The sequence below is a fragment of the Coniophora puteana genome (assembly GCF_000271625.1).
Source record: "Coniophora puteana RWD-64-598 SS2 unplaced genomic scaffold CONPUscaffold_14, whole genome shotgun sequence".
NCBI lineage: Eukaryota > Fungi > Basidiomycota > Agaricomycetes > Boletales > Coniophoraceae > Coniophora > Coniophora puteana.
Genome location: NW_006913066.1, coordinates 1276578 through 1299139, shown reverse-complemented (window position 1 = coordinate 1299139; position 22562 = coordinate 1276578). Strand labels below are relative to the sequence as shown.

General features: G+C 52.2%; 8 protein-coding genes and 1 non-coding gene across 9 annotated transcripts; 3 read left to right on the top strand and 6 right to left on the bottom strand.

Annotated features, from left to right (window-relative positions):
* Nucleotides 1-54: 54 nt before the first annotated feature.
* On the top strand, nt 55-2547 carry CONPUDRAFT_131173 (uncharacterized protein; the record flags this gene model as incomplete). The annotated part of the gene is made up of 10 exons (XM_007775529.1): nt 55-257; nt 325-732; nt 790-989; nt 1043-1124; nt 1179-1368; nt 1500-1613; nt 1663-1765; nt 1821-2094; nt 2147-2225; nt 2283-2547. The coding sequence occupies exons 2-10, from the start codon at nt 342-344 to the stop codon at nt 2545-2547; spliced, it is 1698 nt and encodes a 565-aa protein (XP_007773719.1). The 5' UTR covers nt 55-257; nt 325-341.
* Nucleotides 2548-4027: 1480 nt separating this feature from the next.
* On the top strand, nt 4028-4399 carry CONPUDRAFT_64677 (uncharacterized protein; the record flags this gene model as incomplete). Its single annotated transcript, XM_007775162.1, has 1 exon — nt 4028-4399. One exon carries the CDS (start codon nt 4028-4030, stop codon nt 4397-4399), a length of 372 nt encoding a protein of 123 aa, XP_007773352.1.
* A 3085-nt stretch (nt 4400-7484) lies between these two features.
* CONPUDRAFT_t108 lies at nt 7485-7568 on the bottom strand. The gene has a single exon. It is a non-coding gene; the product is annotated as a tRNA-Phe (tRNA).
* Nucleotides 7569-7623: 55 nt separating this feature from the next.
* On the bottom strand, nt 7624-8939 carry CONPUDRAFT_158529 (uncharacterized protein; the record flags this gene model as incomplete). Its single annotated transcript, XM_007775528.1, has 2 exons — nt 7624-8542; nt 8602-8939. The coding sequence occupies 2 exons, from the start codon at nt 8937-8939 to the stop codon at nt 7624-7626; spliced, it is 1257 nt and encodes a 418-aa protein (XP_007773718.1).
* Nucleotides 8940-9631: 692 nt separating this feature from the next.
* CONPUDRAFT_169030 (uncharacterized protein) lies at nt 9632-10298 on the bottom strand. The gene is made up of 4 exons (XM_007775527.1): nt 10199-10298; nt 10102-10130; nt 9889-10044; nt 9632-9831 (listed from the first exon to the last, which is right to left on the bottom strand). The coding sequence occupies exons 1-4, from the start codon at nt 10282-10284 to the stop codon at nt 9692-9694; spliced, it is 411 nt and encodes a 136-aa protein (XP_007773717.1). The 5' UTR covers nt 10285-10298; the 3' UTR covers nt 9632-9691.
* A 396-nt stretch (nt 10299-10694) lies between these two features.
* CONPUDRAFT_64100 (uncharacterized protein) lies at nt 10695-11929 on the bottom strand (the record flags this gene model as incomplete). Its single annotated transcript, XM_007775122.1, has 5 exons — nt 10695-11092; nt 11157-11245; nt 11308-11470; nt 11524-11583; nt 11650-11929. The coding sequence occupies 5 exons, from the start codon at nt 11927-11929 to the stop codon at nt 10695-10697; spliced, it is 990 nt and encodes a 329-aa protein (XP_007773312.1).
* A 360-nt stretch (nt 11930-12289) lies between these two features.
* CONPUDRAFT_131167 (cytochrome P450) lies at nt 12290-15301 on the bottom strand. The gene is made up of 10 exons (XM_007775526.1): nt 15247-15301; nt 14317-15188; nt 14242-14259; nt 14065-14188; nt 13835-14014; nt 13686-13781; nt 13469-13632; nt 13237-13418; nt 12777-13177; nt 12290-12723 (listed from the first exon to the last, which is right to left on the bottom strand). The coding sequence occupies exons 2-10, from the start codon at nt 14658-14660 to the stop codon at nt 12673-12675; spliced, it is 1560 nt and encodes a 519-aa protein (XP_007773716.1). The 5' UTR covers nt 14661-15188; nt 15247-15301; the 3' UTR covers nt 12290-12672.
* Nucleotides 15302-15581: 280 nt separating this feature from the next.
* Nucleotides 15582-18597, bottom strand: CONPUDRAFT_131161 (lysophospholipase). Its single transcript, XM_007775525.1, has 8 exons — nt 17754-18597; nt 17534-17640; nt 17243-17394; nt 16919-17164; nt 16819-16863; nt 16269-16765; nt 16107-16214; nt 15582-16033 (listed from the first exon to the last, which is right to left on the bottom strand). Exons 1-6 carry the CDS (start codon nt 18584-18586, stop codon nt 16283-16285), a joined length of 1866 nt encoding a protein of 621 aa, XP_007773715.1. The 5' UTR covers nt 18587-18597; the 3' UTR covers nt 15582-16033; nt 16107-16214; nt 16269-16282.
* Nucleotides 18598-19356: 759 nt separating this feature from the next.
* CONPUDRAFT_76833 (uncharacterized protein) lies at nt 19357-20784 on the top strand (the record flags this gene model as incomplete). The annotated part of the gene is made up of 1 exon (XM_007775524.1): nt 19357-20784. One exon carries the CDS (start codon nt 19357-19359, stop codon nt 20782-20784), a length of 1428 nt encoding a protein of 475 aa, XP_007773714.1.
* Nucleotides 20785-22562: the final 1778 nt, after the last annotated feature.

Here is a 22562-nt window from a genome sequence, read left to right as displayed (position 1 = left end):
GCCCCGCTTTTGATGCAAAACATAGGCCAACTCCCATTGCCGAGTGCATCATTTGTTTTGCCTTCTCCCCACGGGGCACTTGAGGGGCGTCTTAGCACGCAAGAAGACCAGGACGAGGCCAGGGGTAACGTCAGTCGTCCGAGTTCGTGCGCCTCCAGGCGCATGAGACCTCCCACGAGACGGGTCTGTTTTGTCTCTCCCGTTTCTTTCTCCGTCCCGAGCTCCATTGCCTGCGATATAAACAACGACTCTCATCAGTGCGTTCGGGCGCTTTGTGCCGCTTCCCTTGTCTCCCCATACTCATCTCACTTTTTCTTTGCTCAGGCACACCGAGGCGCACGATGAGCAAGGAGAAGCTATCCGTACACTACCTCGAGGACACTTCCCGCCTCGAATCGGACATCAATGAAAAGGCCGATGGATCTTCCTCTCCAGAACCTATCAAAGATGGCGACAGTACCGCACCCTCGCCCTCAGCCGAGATCACCAAGGTCGTCGCAACACAAGCCAACTCGCCCATGGCAGAAGCCCTGCTCCTTGAGCCCACGCCCTTCCGCTCACGCGCCGTCGCGCGCCTGATTGCATGCCTCTTCGTCACGTACCTCTGTTCTGCGCAGAATGGGTTTGATTCGAATACGTTCGGAGGGGTGTCGGCGATGCCGGATTTCAAGGCGCAGTTCGGGACGGACGTTGCGGCTACGAACGGATTCTTGGCTGCGCTGTATGTTATTGGTTCGTCTTCATCACTTTCTTGTTCATCGGGCTCCTGAGACGTGCTGGTGCGAACAGGGAATGTGATCGGGAGCTTCGCAGCGGGGCCGTGCGCTGATCGGTGGGGGAGAAAACCCGGGATGTTCATCGCTTCTGGGATTGTACTCGTTGGCGCAATAGTGCAGGCGAGCTCCCAGAAGACGCGGGATTTGATTGCGGGGCGCATTGTGCTTGGTATCGGGACCGTTATGCTTGGCCCTTCGGCGCAAAGCTGGGCTGTTGGTGCGTTCTCTCGTCACTTCTTTGAAGAGCCTGCATTTGGCTGATTCAGATACGCACGACAGAGATGGCTCATCCATCCTATCGGGGAATTATGGTGGGAGCTTACCAGGGGTGCTTCTTCCTCGGTACTAGTGGGTCTTTGACTTCTCTTGTCCCTGAGGATCAGCTTTGATGCGGATATCCAGTTATCTCAACGTGGGTCGAATATGGCCTCTCTTACCTTAGTGTCGAGAACTCCGTCAACTGGCGCTTCCCGTTCGCGCTTCAGGGTCTCCCGTCGATCTTGGTCATGACACTTGTCTGGCTTATTCCGGAGTCGCCACGATGGTATGTCGCGCAGGGCAAGCCTGAGAAGGCGAGGGAGATCCTTATCAAGTGCGTGCTACTTTCTTTAATGCTTCAACCACGTCCGCTACCGCCGAAGGAAACCCATTTTCGACTTGCTTCGTCTCCCATCGAGAGTTATGCCGATGTTTGACACGCTAACTTTGCCGTTCTTTGAATAGGTACCATGCGAACGGAAATGAGGACAGCAAAGTCGTTGCACTCGAAATGGAGGAGATGGCGTCGTCAATCTCGACGAGAGGATCTGACAAGAAGTTCTGGGACTTTAGGGAGCTGTAAGTCTAGCCAATAAGATCAAGTGCCCAGTTTTTCATGGTTTTGTAGGTTCAACTCCCGCGCAGCGCGATATCGCACCTGGCTCGTTATCTGCATCGGCTTCTTCGGACAGTTGGACCTTCCTCCGACATCGTACTACTTTCCCCTGATGGTACGTCGACGCAGTCTTCCCGCCAGCCCTTGACAAGGCTGACGCGCATTTCCAGGTTCAAACAGCAGGCATAACCTCGGAGCGCTCACAGCTCCTCTGCAATGCCCTCCAGACACCCATCATGATGATATCCACGCTCTCGGGCCTGCATATCATTGAGCGCTATGGCCGACGCAAGCTCCTCATGTGGTCCAGCTGGTGGATGTCCGTCTCTGTCGCGGTCATCATCGCATGCACAGCGAAGCAAGCGGGAAACCCGACGGTCGGGTTGGTAGGGATTGCGTTTATATATGTGTTTTTGGTCGCGTTCGCGTTTGTGTGGACGCCTTGTGAGTGCTGATGGGTACTGGTTCGTCGCGTTCTGCTGAGCGTAGCCTGTAGTTCAAGCACTGTACCCGACCGAAGTGCTCCCGACCAACTCTCGTGCCAAGGGACTGGCCATGCTCGGGCTATGGCTTAAGTAAGTCGCTTATCATATCGCTTGGTTCCAACTCAATGAATGCATATCATTGGGCAGCATCGTCAACTTCATCAACACCTATGCAGCACCCGTCGGGATCACGAACGTGTCGTGGCGCTTTTACTTCCTTTACCTTGCCGTCGACTTCACCGGCATCATCGTCATCTACTTCACCTTCGTCGAAACACGCGGGAGGAGCCTCGAGGAGATGGACCAGATCTTCGATGACCCACACCCCGTGCGTGCGAGTCTGGCGATGCAGGAGGTCACGGTGAAGGAATGGAAGTCCGGAGGAGTGAGTGTTGTACAAGCGGAATCATGAAATATGTAGCTACTGTATTCTACCTACTTACGTGCACGGTGGCCACACACTCGATGTCTTCACAGAAAAGGGTGCTTAGCCAATTGGTGTGTACGCTTTTCATAACCTTGGACGTATGGATATTTGGATTGGTCTGAGTCACTTTTAGAACGACTATGATCAATGAGCTTTTGTTTGCTGATTTAAGGTGCCAAACCCACAGAAAAGGCTAACCGGGGTGTGGTTGCGTACAAGTGCCCGTAAACAGACGAAAAGCAGAAAGCAGAAAGATCTGAGCGTGCCGAGAGTGGCTGCATCGGCATGCCATTAAAGACACTGATGATGTCACACATGAACATACCTACTTCAGAGTCCACAAATAGAAGGAAAAGCTCGTCCCTACCGCGCAGCGATAGCACCATCAGTCCAAACCCCGCGTTCTCAACATATCCTCTCGACGGCATGGTGCCCTTCATTCGTGTTCACGGACATGCTCTGCTCCGTCTATCCTATAACCGCACCATTAGATCCCAGTCAGCTCGAAAACGGAGCGGCAAAGCCTCAGCAGATGATTACTTCAAGGACGTAGGCGAGGTCACACCTCCGGATACGAAGACGCACTGCGTAGACGCCGACGCGCAGGTTTCACAACGTCCACATGAGCCACCATCGGGCCCATGGAGCCAGGCTGGCTCACAGACGGAGGAGTATAGGACCGTTGATCGCAAGGACACATACGACATGCCGAGCGAGGACGCCAGCGGAAAGGGAAATGCGGATGGACAGAAGCTGAGGTACGGTGGTCGGAAGCGCTACTTCGATGAGCATGCAGATGAATTGAGCTCACCCGAGGACGGGCCACACGGTGCGTCGAAACACGGGAGACAGCCTGAAGGACGATAATCCATGCGGGGTAAGTAGAGGCTTCTCATATTCCCCTGGCCTGTAGTACCTTAGAACGCGTATTGCTTTCAAATGTCCGTTTAGACTGTACGAATGCTGCTGCTGTATGTTGCGCCGTAACTTCTCAACATATGACTTTTAATCTCACCTGTGGTCAACTATCCGAGCGCCCTTCGAGTGTAACTGACGCGCAGGTTATAAATTTTCGCATTCGAAAGGGTCCGACACATTCTGGTCACTGGTGGAGCGGATTTGCTCTTGTCGCTCGAACGCACTTATGTAACTAAGGGAGTTGTAGGAGAGAGGAGAATGTCGGCTAATACCGCGTTCGTTCAGGTCCTACCGGGACCGTGGGAGCGGCTTACCATCCCGGACAGCCGGACATACCGGTTACAGTGGTAAACAATGACATCATAGCCTGTGCCCGCTCCTCGATGCCGTCCGATTTTTAAGCAGACGCGACACCCTCGTCGTCTTACCCTCACTCATCATATCCATCTCGCGCTCATCACCCTCAACTACATCTGAAATGCTTTCCATCATCCGTACGCGTGTCGCTCTGAGAGGCTTCCGAACGATCCACACCACCACAGCCACTATGGCAACAAACAGCTCGGGCGGAAAAGCATCCGCAGACGACTACTTCAAAGACGTAGACCATAACCCTCCACCCGACACCCAAACTCACCGCGTCGACGCCGGGTCCGAGGCTGCCCAACGCCCTCACGAGCCACCCTCGGGCCAGTGGAGCAAGGCAGGGGCCGAAACCGAAGAATATAGGACTGCCGATCGAAACGATCCGTACGATGCACCTAGCACAGATAGTAGTGGGAATGGGAGTGCGTCGGGAGAGAAGCTAAGATATGGGGGTACAGAGACGCTCTCTCAGGATAAGGGTTCCGAGACGAGTTCGCCAGGAGAGGGCCCAGAGAAAACCGAGAAGTTTGGCAGGAAACCTGAGGGACGGTAGTGTCGAAGATTCCAAGTAAGTGAGCCTGGCTCGTAATAATTTTCAGAAAATACTGAAGGATAATCACTAGCTAAGGTGTCGAAGAAGCAGGATGACAGAACAGTCATCCATACTGAACGTAATTTATGTATTTTATAATCCGTCACCGCAGCCCTTGCCAACGTACATAAGAACCTGGTTCTTGTAAGGACAGAACAATGAGCACCGTCAATCAGACAACGTGGTTTACAGCCTTGGGACGGACTGTTTACCGCACTGGCAGTCTCATCCCATCTTAGTATGAGAAAGCTACGCTTGACCGTGCATTTAAAAAATAAGAGAGCTTTGCTGTTCAAATATCGAAGACCACGGAAGTTTATGCAAGGTGCCCAATGCAGAGTGGCCCTTGGGAGAAGGGCGGTTTGGAGTAGACGTATGCAAAGTAAGAAAACGACGAGTTCAGGCAAGGTAAGAATAGATGTATAATGGAGGGTGTTTTGAATAGAAGGGCGAGGTGGGAGCGGTGAGTGTTCGGCGGACACTGTAGACTTGTTGCACTCCTAACGAAACGCGACTTGCGTTTCGTAGGAGCGCAACGAGGGCATAGAGCCTTAAACCATGTTAATGGGTTTGAAGTGAGCGAGAGTGGAAGAAAACAATCAAGGGTGGAGAGGAGATGGCGTGCTCATCCCATACATCCCGTCCTTTTATGCCGCCAGGAAAAGAAGCACGATAACAGAAATGGTAGTGCAGCAGTTGGACTAAACTCTGCTAAACCGGGGCGTGGAAGCAACGTCTGACACGTCAGGTGTCCCCATTCAGCCGCAAATCGAACAGGAGTATTCTGTTTATCTCGCGGGTCGGGAAGGAGTGAGATCTTTTTTCTCGGTGTGACGACGGCGTGGGTGCCTGTTGGTCCTGTTTACGAGAGCACACTGACGTTTCTGCGGCGGGAAGCGAGCCGGCCACCTTTGCGTGAATACGGCCAAGCGATGTCAGGCAAGAACGTACTCGATATCCGGTAACATCTTGAGCTAGAAAGGTGAGCGCGAGGTCATCAGGCGACGGCGAGGTGGTAGATAAGACCCTATTGGGTAAAACACAACATGACATGATCGGAGAAACGTTGATGGCGTAGAGAGATGAATGTATAGACGGACGGACCTAGAGCAGACTCCGAGGAGTTTTATGTTGACAAAAAGACAACAGGGCACCATGTCTCACCCAACACATTCGACGGTTTTTCATTGAGTGTTGTGGTCATGCAAGAAAAGTGCGAGAGCTGAGGAGAGCCTTTGGAACCTCCTAATATCCAGCCTGTGGCAGCGATATATTGGCAAAACCTCCGCGCCAGACGATGTATGACACAAAACAGGATCTGAAACCTTGTGGTGGCCACTTTAACTTACGAACTAACATAGCCACTTGTTGGCAAGGGTCACGATTACAATCTCCGCATTGATACTGCGCACGGAAAGGCGCCGCTATCGATGCTCCGCTTTAAATAGTGATCGCTGGCTTCGACAGATAGGGCACGTTGTGATAAGAAGTTCGGGCACTCCCGAGAGCACTCAAAGGAGTCGCCGTGACCTCATGTGCTCTCGAGGAGCAAAACACCAATCTGGGGCGTTCAAGAAGTGGGAAAGGCTGTTAAGCTCGACCACTTATGGTGAACTAATATCACTTGGCATGCCCGTGTCATTATCGTCCTTTATCCTCAGGCAATCGTCGCGAACTCAATCACTTGGAGTCAGCCGTAAGAAAACGGTGAGACAAACACCTATCATACATCGACATGGAGGAGCTTCTGGAGGACTAGCTTTTAGATAATAGGGACCGAGCAAGCCCGTAAAATCCACCAATTTCGATGCGAGACTACTTCTGATCGCGATGGCGCCTCAACAGAAACTTCTTGCGCAAGCCGAGGGTATACAGCCAGATCACCGGGCTAGGCGCCTTATACCTATCGAGCACCTGGAGAGAGCCTGGCAAACTGTAGTAAAGTGAGAGAGACTCAACCGTCGCTTCGAGGATCTTCTTTCGCAGTGGCCTCATACGCTTATCGCAGCTACTACCAGGCACGGGCTTTGCACGTCCAGACATAAAATGAAATTTCAAATGGCATGCTACGACCTTGGCACGAGGATAAAGATAAAAAGGACACGAAGACAATACAGCGTGTAACGCGTTAGATACGGGTTATCGATGGCGGTCGTCTTTAACAGGCTGCATGCCTCTAGTACTCAAAGGCCGGAAGAGTCGCTGGAAGGAATATTGGCCATGGGGATGATGTTACTCAACGTCAGGCTATTTTCGTCGACAATTCATCTGTTCCGTTGTATCGATATTTTCTCATCCGAGACCTCCTTGGTGAATCAAAACTAGCAACTCAATAATCCGCTTTGATATTCTGAGAGCTACATCTGGGCGAGCGGGTGAATATGGCAACCGCAAGATGACTAGCTGTTCACAAGACGTTCAAATCGTGAATATGCTCCCGTCGCAGCTGAAACGATGCGCTATAAAGAGCGTCTTCGTTTTAAATTTCACGTAAGTTGCATACACGCGTGATACGTGCATGGCCAATGGACAGCTGAGCATTTTACATGATCTCAATTCATTCACTGCATGACGTGTATTTTAAGGGAACCGATGCAACGCACGCACCCGTAGACCCATTCCCTGAACCGAATTTGGAATAAGATTATGGTCCCCATTTTACGAGCACAAATGAATGCATCGAGGCCCGGGTCCGAGAAGTGGCGTAGCGCTCTGGAGCAGACGGGGTCCCTGCTTATCAAACGGCCAAAGCAGTGAAGACGGCTCGTAGATAGTAAAGTCAGCACAGAAGGGTGGCAGAACGTACAATGGTCGCGCCAACCTCAAGTTGACTGCATCTCTTCCGAGGAGAATCGACAATTTGGTCGTGGACTTTGTTTCAATAGATGTAATCATAGGCAGGTAGTAACGTTGCAATTTGATATCGAAGAGCTACCTTAGCATCAACTTGTGATCCTACGCTCGGTATCTCACCGTCCTCGCGACCTGTACGAGGGAAGGGTAATCGGTATTTACATGGGTGAAAAATGAGAAAAAGAAAAAGATGTGCCAGGACCGTGGATTGAACACGGGACCTCCAGAAGGCTTTATTCGCTTCAGTCTGTTGCTCTCCCAGCTGAGCTATCCCGGCTTGACACGTGTTAAGCCTAAGAAAATTATAAAGCCTAACATTTACTTCGCCTATGTCAGGTTTCTCCTTTCGCCTCGAGAGAACGTTGAACAGCTCCAACCATGGCAAGATAGCCAGTACTTCTGAGCGCGTTCTTCCCAGCCGCACCTACGAACGTCTTTAGGGACATAGTCTCGTAGCCCTCGCGGAAAGCCTCGATATACCCCTGGCCTGAGGGAAGTTTGAGCGCCATCAACGTGCAGGCGCCCTCGAGCGCCTTAGGGGAAATTGCAGACAGTTCCTTGCCGTACGCATTTTCGGATCTGGTCTCTCCGCCAGCCAAAAAAGCGCAGGTTCCAATGAACGTCTGCATACGCCCGTAGGCGGTGAGCTTCTCTGGGTGGATAAAGAAGCGGTACGGTCTGCTGACGAAGGCGACGCGCGGACTGTCAGGAGTGGCTTGGGCCGCAGGGTTTGTGAGATCGAGGCCGATTCTCGGGGAAGCGTAGATGGTTGGCGGGGTAGAGCAGGATGGAGTCCCCGGGGGCGGTCTCTTGCGAAGAAATAGGCAGGTTCGCGCGGGTGCCGGTGCATCGTGCGCGAGAACGGTCACAGAGATGTCGCCGCCCCACTTGTTCGAGACAAGGTCCTGGACGTTGCTCGCATTTCCAAGACGAAGGAGCTGGTCAACGAGAAGAGAAGGGCCTGACGAGACATTGCCGTCTGAGAGGCGACGGATAGAGCGCAGGAGCACGCCTCCGGTCATTTCTGATAGGGAGGACAAGGCGCTGGAAGTGGACCCAGAACTAAGGTCTTTGGCAGGTGAGGGATTTTGCTGCGTGAAGTACCGAGACGACTTGACAGAAGGTGGTAGTGGCCTTCCGATGGTGAGGTCAAGGCCTTTACGCGTGCCACCCCTGTACCCGCCTGCGGCCGTTGGGATGATGGGGGCACTCGAAACGGCGCCAGCTTTGCGAGGTGTACGATGGAAGTACCTGCTCCGCAGTTCCTGTGTCAAGTTAACACTTCTATGGTAAATAGAAACACCACTCACCACCGGCCCGCTCCTTTCTGCTCATCACTGCCGTGCGTGAACGGATCATCGTGTTCCGGCGATTTCAGGTAAAACTCGGCCTCGAGGAGTTCAAACTTATTCTCAGTTCCATCCGCGACGAAACAGAAGTAAAAGTCATGGAGAAGGGCTTGAGCGATAGCTTCGAAACGGTCGGATATGTCCTCGTGGTTTGAGAGAGAAGAGAGGTCCAAGAGATGGTAGAAATCTTCGGCCCAGTTCTCCGAGTTGTCTGGGGTAGAGTTGGGGACGCTACTTTGATGACGGATCTGCCTCGTCTGTTCGCCTGGCTCGGTGGTGCGCTTGCGCTTCTTGTCCATGGTGATGGTACTCGTGAAAATTGATGAATTGGACGCGAACTTGAACGCGTAAGCGCTGGCGCGTGTCGCGACTGGGGCGGCTGTGCAACGTCAACCTTGACGCTCTGAAGACCCAAGCCTGTCAACAGGCGCCGGTACCCCGTGCCATAGAAGGGGCGAGAAGGACAATCACGTATAAGTTCTGTTAGATAGCTATATAGCGTTCTCATATGCAATCGTATCATGGAGCAGAGCAAACTCCCGGAAGAACAAAACCAGGCGATATGGTAAGAAATTCTATAGGAGAGAAGGGTAAATCCTTGGTAAATCCGCGTGCGTCGGGCGGGCTTCTTTACCACCACAAGCAGTGTTGACGACGCTGGGGACCACCGCGGTTGCGGGTATGTCACGCCCTCTTGCCTCATCACACGGGCGTCTACCGGCGACAACGCACGATGTAGTTTGCTACGCACTGTGCGGGGTTGGCGACGCAGGCACGTTGTCGGAACTTACCACGGGATTGAACCTGGTGGAGTGTGAAGACGCTGGAAAACAATAACTCCATCTTCCGTGGCAAGCCGAACGGAGATTGCAAGCGCGTTCACTGGTTATCTTCGAGGAGAAGGTCGAAGAGCACGAAGAATTCCCGCCACGTACTGATATTAGTAGAGACCTTAGAGCCGTCGTATTCGTGAAACGAGAGTAGTGAGGGTGGATGATATTAGACGAGACTAGAATAATTGACAGCGACGCCCAACGGGTGAGCATTCTACTTATTCCTGCCATAGGAAATACTCTGTCCCATACAGGCCAGCTGATGCGGCAGCAGCACCTGCCAGACCAAGCGAGAGCGGATGCCGCGGTGCCTTAACACTCTTTCGAAGGTTGAGGAAAAGGTATGTCAGAGACCACGCTATCGCTCCACGTCAGGCGCTACCCAATACCAGCGAGAGAGATTAGGAAGACATACCCGTAGCTATCCCACTTCCATTGCGCACATCTCCACTCCCGAGAACGTACCCTGCTACCCCGAAGACTGCCGAGAACCCGAAGCGCTGGAGGAACGGCGGGATGTACGCGGCGCCAGCGTTCAGTGCAGTGTGCGGTATAATAGCCGACGCACCAACTGTAGAACATGGTTGTGATGAGCGTTATGGGGGAGTACGGCAAATTAGAAACATACACAATGTGGCCAAGGCGAAAGCAGGCCCCCTTCAAGTCCTCATGGTCAGCCCGAAGTTTTGAGACGCATTTGCGGACCAATGGGATGTGAACTGAACTTGGACTGGGCGTATGGCCGGATGCTCTGGTATAATGAGCCACGCGCTTCGTTCGTTGTTGGCTGTGTGGGCTCTTGAGTGTCCATGGTGAAATGCGAGGTCCTCAGGAAAGAGTGTGGGCTGTCAGAAGACGCGTGGGCGATGGAGGAGAGTCGGCAATTACCGAGCATTGCAAGACGCTGCTCTGGGGACCAGCAGCTTATCGCGCATTGTCCACGACCATAACGACCCAATTCATCACATTTAACATTCTCTCTCGGCACCTCAAAATACGGCTTACATCTACATGGAAGGATAATGAGCCCTCCTGGTTCCTTGATGCATGCAATGCTGGTGGACATCACCCATGCAACACCGGTTCGTGCACAAATGATCGCTTCCTCGTACCACCCTCGACAGCGTTCTATTCATTGTTTGTAGGCAGTACACAGATCCCTTCGGCAATTTGTATCACCTCAGAGTGGAAATATCTGCTTTCTTCGCTCGTCTCCTATATCTAATACTTCTTGAAGGCTTCTCCAAGCGCTCTAGTCGCATCGTCTGACACCTCTTTCGCACAGTCCAGCACACCATCCATGCCCATGATCTGATGGGGCACGCCGTTGTGCACCTTAATCTCGACTGGAACCCCAAGATTTCTCATCCGCTCTCCGTACGCGATGCCTTCGTCGCGGAGAATGTCGAGCTCCATGATGCCAACGTATGCGGGTGCGACCTTGGCGAGTATCTCGTCCGGCGCGAGCATAGGCGAGGCATCCCACTTGATACAGTCTTCCTTGTTCGGGAAGTAGTAGTCGTGGAACCACAGCATCCGCCCAGAGCTCAGCCACACCGTGTTCTGACACTCTTTCCACGAAGGATAGGGGCCCTCGATCGTCGCTGTGTTGTCGCAAACTGGTTATGGCGCATGCAAGCACGTCAGCTGCGGCTATCGTGAAGCTCTCTGATTCAGGCTCACCGGGGACCATCAGAAGCTGGAATACGATGGATACTGGTGGGTTCATCTGCGGCGCCTTTAGCGCGAGGACTGCGGCTAAATTTCCCCCGCTATACTCATATTCAGCATCCATCTCGCGTGTAAGTAACGGGCCTCCACCATAAGGACGAACCTCGAGGAGCCACCAACAGCAATCCTGGTAATGTCCGCACTGAGCTCGTCCTTGCCGTTCTGATGCACCCATAAGAGAGTCGCGACCGCGTCATCCACCGCAGCGGGATATGGATGCTCGGGAGCCAGACGATAATCTACGCTGATCGCGATGCACTTTTGCTCTGCGGTCAATGAGCATACCAACCTGACCAATCATAACAGTCGAGATAGCTACCATTGCATTGACGCGAAGCAAACGCGTTCTGGGTCTCGATGCTCCCAAGCGTCCAGCCACCTAATAGCGCAGACATCCATCGCTTAGCCTCTCCCACCAATCTCACAGAGGCAGCACTGCACTCACCACCGTGAATATCAATATACACAGGCCAGCCCTTCTCGGGCGGGCTTCCCGAGGGCGTAAAGACCCGTATTTTATGATTATCGAGTAGTATATCCCGTACGCTCCCAACCTTCTGGACCGGAGACCCGCCCGGGATCGCGGGAGCATTGCGGATTGCAGGATCCCAAGGGATTGTATGGGGCGGAATGCGGGGCGCGATGTGTTCATTGTGAAACTTGACGTACTCAGGCCTGAGCCTGTTGATGACGTCCGGGTGGATAGCCTGGGGCAAGTCTGTCATGGCTACTTGGTCTTGGAGAGATGACGAACGAGTCGAAGGTCAAAAGAGAGATAGTGAAGTCGGGCTCGGAGCCCGTATATGTGCGCCTGATAATGCATGTATGGGAACCTGTTCAGCGAAGCTCTGTTTTCAGCGGCCTATCTCAGGCCTCTCACGTATGCGTGCGATAGACCAACCCGGCTTATGTACAGCACCTGGTGGCAACGTATCATATCTGTTTTATTCTTGACTTTGATAGTTTGAAGTGCGTTTGTTGCCGTGGTCCGTGGTCAGGTGTCTTGAGAGCTAATTCTGAGCCAGACAGGCGGGAGGCCGGTGTTATGCAAGCAGGTGCGTTTGGGAGCCCGTCATACTTTTCGTCGCTCATGATGGTTCGATATCTAACTCTAATCGAACAACAGCGCAGCAAGACGAACAGGCCAAGAACCTTCAGTGAAACCAACAAGAGCAAACCCCTGACTCAATTATCCATGAAAACACAAACGAGGTACAAGCAACTAGGCATACAATTTCCTTGCGTTCCATCATGCAATTACCTGAATCTAATAAATACGGAGAAAAGAAAAATGCAAGATGGGTACTACCCAGCGTGACCAAGAAGACTACGGCACTATGTAAGTGCGATGCGGTATACGATAACAATGCAGCAAAAAGTATCAAGAAACCAATGCGGAACGAGCTGTCGAGTAGCTAACTGTTGATATGCAATATGCAGGTACTTACAAAGGTATACAGCTGAAGAATCAGCGAGGATGGAACGCAAGCTTGCATTCCATGGCTGCAGGGAAGATAACCTGAACGACGATTCTTGAGCTGAACGTGGAGATCCAGAAGAAGGATGACTTACAAAGCTATCCTTGATATCCATGCTAGTGGCGTTCGTTTCTGCCGGGGCAACAACGTTGAAGTTACGAACGACGGATGCGATGGCGATGCGAAGCATCATATGCGCGAGGTTCTTGCCACCGCAGATGCGGGCGCCCGCGCCGAACGGCATCATATACTGAGCCATCTTCGACAGGTTGGTGGGGTTGTTGCATGACTCTAGCCAACGATCGGGAAGGAAGGTGTCCGGGGAATGGAAGACGGCGGCGTCGTGGTGCATGGACCAGCCCTGCGTAGACACGATTGTGCCAGGCGGGAGGGCGTAGCCCATCAGGTCGAAGCAGTCATCCGAGGGGCTGCCCTTTGAAGAAGGGGGGACCACACGCTCGAGAGGGCTGGGAACGGCGCTGTAGACACGAAGTCCTGGTAAGGACAAAATGTCAGACCCACAATATCAACGGACAAGAGCGAGAATTTTCTACCTTCGTTCAAAAAGGCGTTAAGGTACGGCAGCTTCTGGAGGGTCGATATGTCAGGAATGGCCCTCGAGTCCGGCATAACAGCATCTAGCTCGTTCTGAAGCTTGATCATCACGTCAGGACGACGACTGAGCTCCCAGAACATGTATGATAGAGTGTTAGACGTGGTGTCAGACCCCGCAATCCTGGTGAATTGTCAGAAAATATTCGTCTAGAAACGCGTATAAGGGCTTACATGTGCCCCATGAGCTCGGAGATGATATCATGGTCAGGCATATTCTCGTTCGTGGAGGTATACTTATACCCAAGCAAACGCTGAAGTAGGGGAACCTTCTCAACCTCGTGAAGCTTCTCCGCGTTGACCTGAGCACGCATATCATACACCCTAGCGCCAACAAACTAAGGCGAAACTTCGTGAGTATGAATCATGCGTGGTCTATTGGAGCGCGTACCTCGCCCATGATCCTGTCAGAGTCGCACAGCAATCGCCAGCGCCTAACAGGAATTTGACAGAGAAGGTCCCAAAACCATGTTGGAATAGCACTACGCTGCGGAATGCTATTAGCGCCGCGACATCAAGGGGAGGCCGATAGGTGCTCACGATAAGGCCCCGTTTCGGGAAGTCCGCAATGGCGTTTGACATGGGATCTTCTTCTCCGGAAAACCATTTCTTGATAGAACCTTGGCGGTAGCCATAAGACGAGGTGATGATCATGTCGACCATGTAATGCCTGAAGAGGGAAAGGCAGTCTACGACCTGACCATTAAACCGGTCCAGCCCCTGACAAAGAACCGTCAGCAAAAGTTAATATATGAAACAGGGGCTCCGACCTTCAATAGTTCGTTTGTGTAGTCATTCGCTTCAGGCTGAAACATGGCAATGTTGGCGGGAACGTAGTGAGGTGCGTAACCTTTGCGTCGGATGGCATGGCTGGCGTGGTCTAGAGTGGTCATACTGATAGCGTGTGATAAGTAGAGGATACACTACGGAGCGCGCTGAAGACATACGCATGATCGTTCTCGTTTCTGTTAGATTAGAGAGGCAGTCAGATACGATAAATAGGTAGCATGTAGAATGCTCACGTCAGAAGTCCCTTGTACCAGGAACTCTTGTCAAACTTGTGCGTCGAGTAGACGCTGCGCATAGCGCTGAGGTCCTTGAAGATGACCTTGTTCGGCCCGACGCGCACGACGGGACCGTATGTCTCGAACAGAGCGTGGTTGGTCTTGCATTGCTGCAGGCGTAGAACATGCGTCGTCATCCATAGGTTCGACACCGCGGCATACCATGGGCCTGGAATCGAGCTAAGAGGTGAGAGGAAGAGGTTGTAGATGACACGAGATCCAACATAGAGTGCGAGTAATGCAAGAAAGAGGTACGGAATCCAAGAAGTGGAAGGAAAGGCGGCGCTTTGGATGTGCGACATAATGAAGGTGGGACTTGATTCCCTTAGCGTGTGGGTAGTACGGAGAGGGAATAAGAGACACTAGTGGATGAGTGGGGAAGGTTTGAAGATTTATATGAGCACTCAGGAGTATGGCGGCATCGGCGGAGACGTGCAGACTGAGACACAGCAACGAGATTTTGGAATGTTGCACGTCATTGTGAGCCCTCGCGGTGGTGTGAGAGGAACCCGGTTCTGGCATCCTCCCTGATCGGACAGTGGAATAGACTAGCCCAGCTCTGGATCACAACGAGGAGCTGTTGGATAACGAAACGTGGTGTACCAGCTCATGGAAGTTAATTTTGAGAGTAGTTTATGCTGGAACGGGGTTAACCGGTGACAAGGAGCGACGAAAGTAGCGAAGGAACGTTGTCCGAGGAGGATCCTCACTGGCACCACGCCACCGTCGACAGCAGCCGAGCGCAGTTTGGAATGCCCCGAGAATTCATGCCAATCAATTCCCAAGATGATCGGAATATTTGGCGCAGCTTATTGTTTCTTAGAATCACACTGTGCCTTCATTAGCATCAGGAAAACGGCGAATCATGCCCAGAATGCCTCTGCGTACCTGGAAGCCGGACCCGGATGTACAGATACGCTTGGTATCAAGAGGTGTGGGGCTCAGAGAGATTGCAAACGTGTCGCGTGTCTTTAGGTACGGCACGAGCACCCGGGACGTTCAAGACAAGGTACGACGAAACCACCGAGACTGCCGCCGGACACTCTATATAGGGTGCATTCCGTCAAAATCTGGCGACGGAAAAATCCGCGTCCGTGGGTACCAGCATATACGAGGACGAGCTCGAGAGGAATATGACACCTGTTCATGGTAATCAGCACGTTGCTCAGGTAACGAAACGGATTCGCCGTACTAGTAGACAAAATTACCCGCCAGGGCGACTTCTTCGAGGCCGAGGCACTGCTGGCCACTGATGGCGGGCAAGATCGAGAGGCGATCTCCGTTGCGTATGGCAACACCACTTCCTCGATATGCCATAGATACATAGGACGAGAAGCAGCCGCCATACGGCTCCCTCGGGCCCAACTCCCGACTGAAACTGCAGCGAGATAATGTGTCTTATCCATTCGTCGCAGGACGTTCAGGACGTCCGATAAGTGCGCCAGATATTAGGAGGAATGCACTGATATGAACAGAATGGGCGTTCGGAGGTCTGAATCAGCGCTCCAAGCCAGCCCTCGGCTGCTGGATGATCTAGTGCACACGAACACCGAATTGGCTCTTACCTTTGTCGGGGAATACACAAAAAAGATTGAGTTCTCGTAAACCTGCCGTCACCCATCTAACATGAGGCCTCGGGTGAACCTGCGATTGGTGTAGGAAGCATAAGTCATTGCTTCCCGTTGCGAAAAAGGACGTAGATTGTGTCAGCAGGTCAGAAACGCGTGTAATAGGGTTCAAACTTTCACCTATCTACAAGAAGCGTACCATGTGGCTGCGAGCTACCGCTTCCCGCAACGCCACAAAGAGAAATCGACAAACGGCTGGACTATCCGGGATGTCCGGGTCAAGGTACCCTGCCATGCGGTGGTCAGCGGGGCCACCCAAACGATCGACTCGAAAGCCCTCACCCAATCTCCTATTCCTACTCTGACCCCACAATACTGCCATCCCAACAGTATCTCTCAAAGCACCCCACACAAACACCCTCCCTCGCATAGCCAGCCCTCGCCCTTGCCCTCTCAACAGCGGCACACGCCAGGCATACCGGCCACTCTGGATCCACCAGAACCTCTGTCCCCTGCTCGCTCGGGATCATGTAGCCTGGGACGAGCGGGTATCCCTGCACAGCCGTGTCCCATACCTCGTCGAGCATCCCTTGAAGCTCGTCAAGCTCGAGGGACTGCACGACGGTGGTGACGTTCATCAGCGGCGGGGAGCCGTCGCGCGGCGGACCGCCATTCGCGAGGTAGACTAGGAGCGGCGCGGAAGCATTCGACGATGTCGCCTCGCATCCGAAGAAGGTAGGGCGGGTGGAGAGATTCTGTGCGATGAACTCGGAGATATTTGTTGGGACGGGCGGGAACGTATAGGATTCGGGATAAATGGATGCCCATGCTTGGGTGGCCTGATATCGACATTTTAGTGCTAATGTAGACATTACACTAATGGTCTGCTTACGATCAACGCGCTTCCAGCAGCCCAACCGTCCTCAGTATCGGGATCCTATAATCACAGTCAACATTAGTTCATGATTAGTGAGAATCGCATTCTTACTCACCGCATCCAGAGCTAAAATAACATCCACCCCACGGGCTTTGACAAGCATCGGTTGGAGCGGTACCGACTGCCCATTCTCTCCGCCGTCTACTAGCATAAGATAGCTCTCGTTAGTCGCCGGGAAAGAGATGCCCGTGCCGTTGATCCCATAGAACGCATTCGGCCATTCGGCATACAACATGTCAGATGTGTTTCCAATCAACTCGCCATATGCCTCGAGGAGAGGGCCATCGATGTACGCGAGCGCCTGTTCGTAAGATTTCAAATATTGTATTTTCGCGATAAGTCATCATGTAGAATCTAAAAGACAGACGGGAAAACATACTGCATCATCGAGGATATTATACAACTCCGACGAAGACGCCGCGACGCGCGAAACCTGATCGTAATTCGTCACGCATACGCTTTCATTCGTTGAACCGAGGTACTGAGTTAGTGTGAACGCAGCGAGGCTAGGGTCAAACGAGCCCATCTCATCTGATCGGTTACCGAAGCAGCGGCACAGAAGTCAGTATTAGAACAGCTTCGTAGGCATTGAATAAGTGGAGAGGGTGGAGGGTGGAGATGAAAAGAAGGGAGAGGCAAAACTGAAGGGAATGCGGGAGATAGAGCGTACAGGGATTGAATTCCAAGATCGGGTTGGTGGAGAGGACGCCTAGGCCGGGGAGGTACAGGTCCGTGACAACGATGGGGAATGGCGCGCTGTATGATGTGAATGCTGAACTATTTTGTGTGAATCGAGCACGTCGAGATCCCCAAGTTCACGTTATCCATGCATAGGAGAAGACAATGGGCAACGTTAGGACTAACGCACCGAACGGAAGGCTAACACGCACGTATTTACAACGCTTGACAACGTAATCCCAGCTCCGTGCGGCACATTCTCGTCGTAGAAGTTCACCTGCGTTGTCCCATTTGCGAAGTGCCTCGCGAGCTGCCTCGCCCAGACATCTGCAAACGTCACATTGAACCCCGCATCTTTCTTTCCTTCGATTTCCTCAACGACGGTCGTCGCAAAGAAGGTGTTGGCAGTTGCATTGTCGCTCGGCTGTTCGAAGCTGTAGTTTGCGAGCCACCCTCCGTAATCCATCGACAGTGCATCAATTCCAGCCCGCGAAGAGTCGGGGCCGAAGACAAGCTCCTGGACGAGCGGGTAGTTCGCCTGCGCATACGACGTAACGAACCACGAGCCGCCCGATAAACCGGTGAGATAGCTGGCCGCCTGCATCAACCCACCTAGTCCCGTGGCTGCCGAGCTCGCATTACGCCCATCCAGGGCGTTTAGCACACCCGCTCCAAACGCTGCGGCGCGGTAGCCACCACCGCTCACAGCGATGCCGAGCGTTGGCTGGTCGGTAATGCTGTCGAGGATGGCGGAGACGTAAGGAGGGAGGGTAGCTTTCGCGTTTGATCCCGCGCGTTGGACGTTCTCGAGGTACTCCGCCCATGCTCTGGGCAAGGCTCGAGTTTTGCGCTCGGAAATGTACGCCCGCTCGCCTGCGCTGAGAGTTTGATTCCCAGGCGCGCCTGCGTTCCGAATGAGAGCGAAGTCGGCAGGACATGGTTCGGAAAGCGGGGTATATGCGTTTGATGGCATGCTTTGAGCCGATACCAGTGATACACCTCCCAGAATGAAGGGTGCGATTAGGACAGGTAGTTGAGAAAGCATGGCGAGAGTCGACGCGGAGAGGTAGTGGGTGGATGATGGGTAGTTATATGATGTAAAACGAAGGTGTCAAACACCACGAGCGTGAGTTTGAGCTTTATTTGACTGACAACTTGCTGCTTCGTAACGCTCGTTACGAGCGAAATGGGTAGCCCAACTCGTACCATCCAAGGTACCACCCTTCGCCATCATCAATCTTCACCGAGGCTGCACGCGACACTAAGACGACCCTTCATCTTATCAACTGAAGAGGTTTCCTTGCGCGTTTTCAGCATTGAAGATGCCATCCGAGCGATGAGAGATAGACGGGGCCTGAGGGAGCATCAAGGGGCATATGACCTCAAACTCTCAAAATCATGAGGGGAGGGAAGAAGAAGCGTCGAAGCGTCCGACGCGTCGCACGACACCGTACAGGGCCGAGCTCCGGAATTAGCCCCTGTCGAGTTACTGTATGCCAAACCTACGCACAACATCGTAGTAGATAGGCGGGGTGGCACATTCGTAGCCCGGAATAGCAATAATCACTATAAAAGTGACAAAAGGAGAACTGGCTGTAATCTACAGTAACAAAGCGAATCTACATGTCGTTTTCGACATATTGTATTTACAAACTCCGCTCCGCCAAGCAGTGATCAACAATGCAGATGCGACAGTCGCGTCGCTCGTTTCAATTTTCGGGTGTCAACACTACCTGCAGCACCATATTGCAGAAGGCAAACCATCCGTCGCCTACATTACATCCCAGCGCTCCATCGTTCGAAAGCCTTGGATAAATGGTATGTACAATTCAGTTCAATCCGGGCCCCCATACTCAGTGTAGAACACAGTCGGGAAAGGAGCAGGCTCGTCATGCTAACTGCCACACGGACGTGAAGAAAGATTGCAGAATCAGTGACACTGAGCTTCTCTCTCCGGTCGTCATAAGCGCGCATGTCAACTATCTACCTACGGAAATTCTTCTTGTGATCTTCCGCCTCGTAGAAGCGTCCTCCCTCGGCGGTGCTAGCAACTTGCCCTACGTCTGCCAGAGATGGATGGAGGTGGTCGCGATGGACCCCGCCTGCTGGAGGCTACTAACGGTCTGGCCAGATAAACCTGAGCTGTTTGTAATCCCTGTGGTCCGCGCGTTCTTTGATGCCACCCGCGACAGCCGTATCTCCATCCAAATCCTCGCCGACCATCGCGTTACCCCTACCATCACTGTTGCTGAAGAACACGATCGCATTCGACAAGTCATGGAATATGCACAGCCACATTTCCAGAGGCTTGAAGCATTACATATCAAGACTGCTTACCGTTCTTCTGTGGTCGTCGTCAGCCAGTACCTGAACAAAGCCTCTTTGGGCAAGTTGCGTTGGCTTGGACTCGATTCCTGGAACGTGGATAGTACCGCGCCTCTTCTCATCACTTCAGTCAACCTTTCGAAGGTCGACGTTCTGAGGATTGATGCAAAAAGCTTTGGGGATCTCTGTCGCGCCGACATATTGTGGCCTCCAATTGGCGTAAGGCACGAAGATGACGGGTCGACGTATAACATACAGCTCCACCTCTACATCACCAGATACCATCCCGCCGAGCCCTCACATCTCATGTCTGCCCTCGACCTCCTGATCCCGCTGAGCCTCCTCAATGAAAAAGTGAACATCAGACCTACGATTTTCGACGTCGCCTTTGATCCCCAGTCTTTCGAATGGTGCTCACGCGTTGAGACCCCGCTGCACTTCGAATCCGCGGATCTTGCTGATATGGACGGGCCGTTCATCCCTACATTCTTCCGTTGTGTCTCCCAGCCTCTCGGACACTTAACTCTGAGGCGGTGCGAGATTTTGCCAGATACCAATATCAGAAGCCGTTTTATCCGTCTTAAAGGAATCGCCTCAGCCTCCTCGATGCTCAACGTACTAAAGACCTGGAACGGACAAAACCTGGGCATTACCGACTGCCCGGGCTTCAACGACGAGGTTTTGCGGGACTTGACGGACGGCAATCCCGCGTGTTACCAACACCTCCGGGCACTATTGGTAACAGGTGCGACATATACTGCAGAGGCGTTCAAGTGCATGGTAGAAAGGCGATATCCTGCAGGGCCTCCATCGACTCAGGAACGTTGGTCCATTGACGTCAAGAATGGTCCGGAGCTGACGGCGGAGTTGAGGAGCTGGTTCGAGGCGCGCGTACCCTCGTTCAGTTGGAGTTCATGAGTGTCGAACTGCTTCCGTTTCTATTGCTCAAGAATGCCGAGAGTTGCAGATTGTGATAATGGCATAGTGTCGAATTTTTTGTTGTATAAATGTATATGATGTCTTACTCGACTTAATGATCAAATGATCTCAACGTTTTGAACAGTTTGCTGGAGCGCAATGTTACATTCTCCATTGTTGCACTCGAATAATCAGTTAAAATATCCCAAAGTAAAGAAGATTGCATGTTCTCCCGAATTTAACGTAGCCGAGAACTGCCTTGAGTACTTTATAAAGCAAACTATACAGAAAGTAAGTGGATGAGCTTTTCTCGCGATACGGAGGAAACAAGGACCCACAATCTCCAAGTGACCACCAGCAACAGGCCTGATCCTGAAACCGTTGGAAATGCCTGTTTGGTATCATACCAGTCGCTGAATGGCATATTGTTCTTGCCGTCCTTAAGCTTCCCTGCTTGGACCCATACAACCAACCATCCCGGCTTTCCCCTGTTTTTCCTCGTGTCCCTATCGAGGAATGTACTCTTTCTACCCGCAGCTCGTCTCCAGATTATCCTCTTGAAATGTTTATGGAATCTCCGGCAGTGCGCTTGAGCGTCCGGTAATACCTTCGTGAGCTTGCTCGTCCCCGGAAGCGCTACGTGCCGCCCAAAAGTGGTCTGCTTTGATGCAACGTCCATGTGCGCATCATTTTTACAGTCAGCGGATCATTGTTCCGGTGTGAGTTACATCCGCTTAACGTTTACGTCCAACTTCGCAGACAGACGATGGCTTTCTCAGTGAAACAAGATAGTGCTGGCACTGCCTACGTCGAGGCTTCGTCCTTGTGCACATTGCAGTCAGGGGTTCAACCAAATACCGGTCAACAAATCAGACGCGTCTCGCGGTCGCGTGATGCGCCCTCTTTTTCTATTTATTTTTGCACCTCAACTCCACGACAGCGTCTCATCGAGTTAATCAAAGCTTCCGCGGCTTCATATTCAGTCTGTCCGCGCATTGAGTCGATGGTATGTATAAGATGCTCCAATTTGGCGTAACTGCTGAGCGTGGAACACAGCCGAGGAAAAAACAAACTGATGTCTGCACGCGCACATATCAACTCTCTTCCAGTGGAGCTTCTTCTTAGGGCTCCAACCATATAGTGTACGTAAATAGTTTATGTGTTTACAACTGTATAATATACTGTATAAGTGTACGGGTGGGCCTATATGGTTTATACTTTGTATGTAAACAGTTTTCTATTGTTTACAAGACATTATAGCATTGTAGTACGTCTGTAAGTGCTCAGAGACGCTTGAACTGCCCCCAAAATAATATAATCTTGTGCTGGTCCTAATAATAATGCTTGCTTTTGAGTCGGACAAACAGAGTCATTATTCCTGACTCCGCTAGCGTGATCAGGCTCAGTATATTTGCTGGGCACTCGCACCTACGCTGAACAACCATGAATGAAACAAGCACAACTTATAACAAGGTATACCTCCACCCGATATCTGAATCCTGTGTATCTAACCTCTTCCCAGCTTCGTGCTATAATTCGACAGATTATCAGGGTTTCAGCCCACCGTGCACGTTTCTGTGCAATTGTGGAGCACCTCCAGATATCCCACCATAATGGCCTCATGCCGGTGTTGGATATTCAAACACGTCCAGCCACTACCCTCGCTATGGTTGAGCGTGCACTCCAGCTTCAAACGGTAAGCAGATCGCTTTTTCTACTTTAAGCACTAGTATTTATAGCATGACCCATATTTTGCGTTGCACCGGTTCAGGCAATAG

Coding starts and splice junctions, on each gene's coding strand:
- CONPUDRAFT_169030 (XM_007775527.1), bottom strand. CDS start 10,284: ATGGACACTCAAGAGCCCACACAGCCAACAACGAACGAAGCGCGTGGC. Junction 10,045..10,101: donor TTTCGCCTTGGCCACATTGT/GTATGTTTCTAA, acceptor CATGTTCTACAG/TTGGTGCGTCGGCTATTATA. Junction 9,832..9,888: donor TGGAAGTGGGATAGCTACGG/GTATGTCTTCCT, acceptor GTGGAGCGATAG/CGTGGTCTCTGACATACCTT.
- CONPUDRAFT_131167 (XM_007775526.1), bottom strand. CDS start 14,660: ATGTCGCACATCCAAAGCGCCGCCTTTCCTTCCACTTCTTGGATTCCG. Junction 13,419..13,468: donor TCCGAGCTCATGGGGCACAT/GTAAGCCCTTAT, acceptor ACAATTCACCAG/GATTGCGGGGTCTGACACCA. Junction 13,178..13,236: donor TAACGCCTTTTTGAACGAAG/GTAGAAAATTCT, acceptor TGTCCTTACCAG/GACTTCGTGTCTACAGCGCC.
- CONPUDRAFT_131161 (XM_007775525.1), bottom strand. CDS start 18,586: ATGCTTTCTCAACTACCTGTCCTAATCGCACCCTTCATTCTGGGAGGT. Junction 17,395..17,533: donor GATCTTGGAATTCAATCCCT/GTACGCTCTATC, acceptor GTAACCGATCAG/ATGAGATGGGCTCGTTTGAC. Junction 16,864..16,918: donor TTATTTTAGCTCTGGATGCG/GTGAGTAAGAAT, acceptor CTGTGATTATAG/GATCCCGATACTGAGGACGG.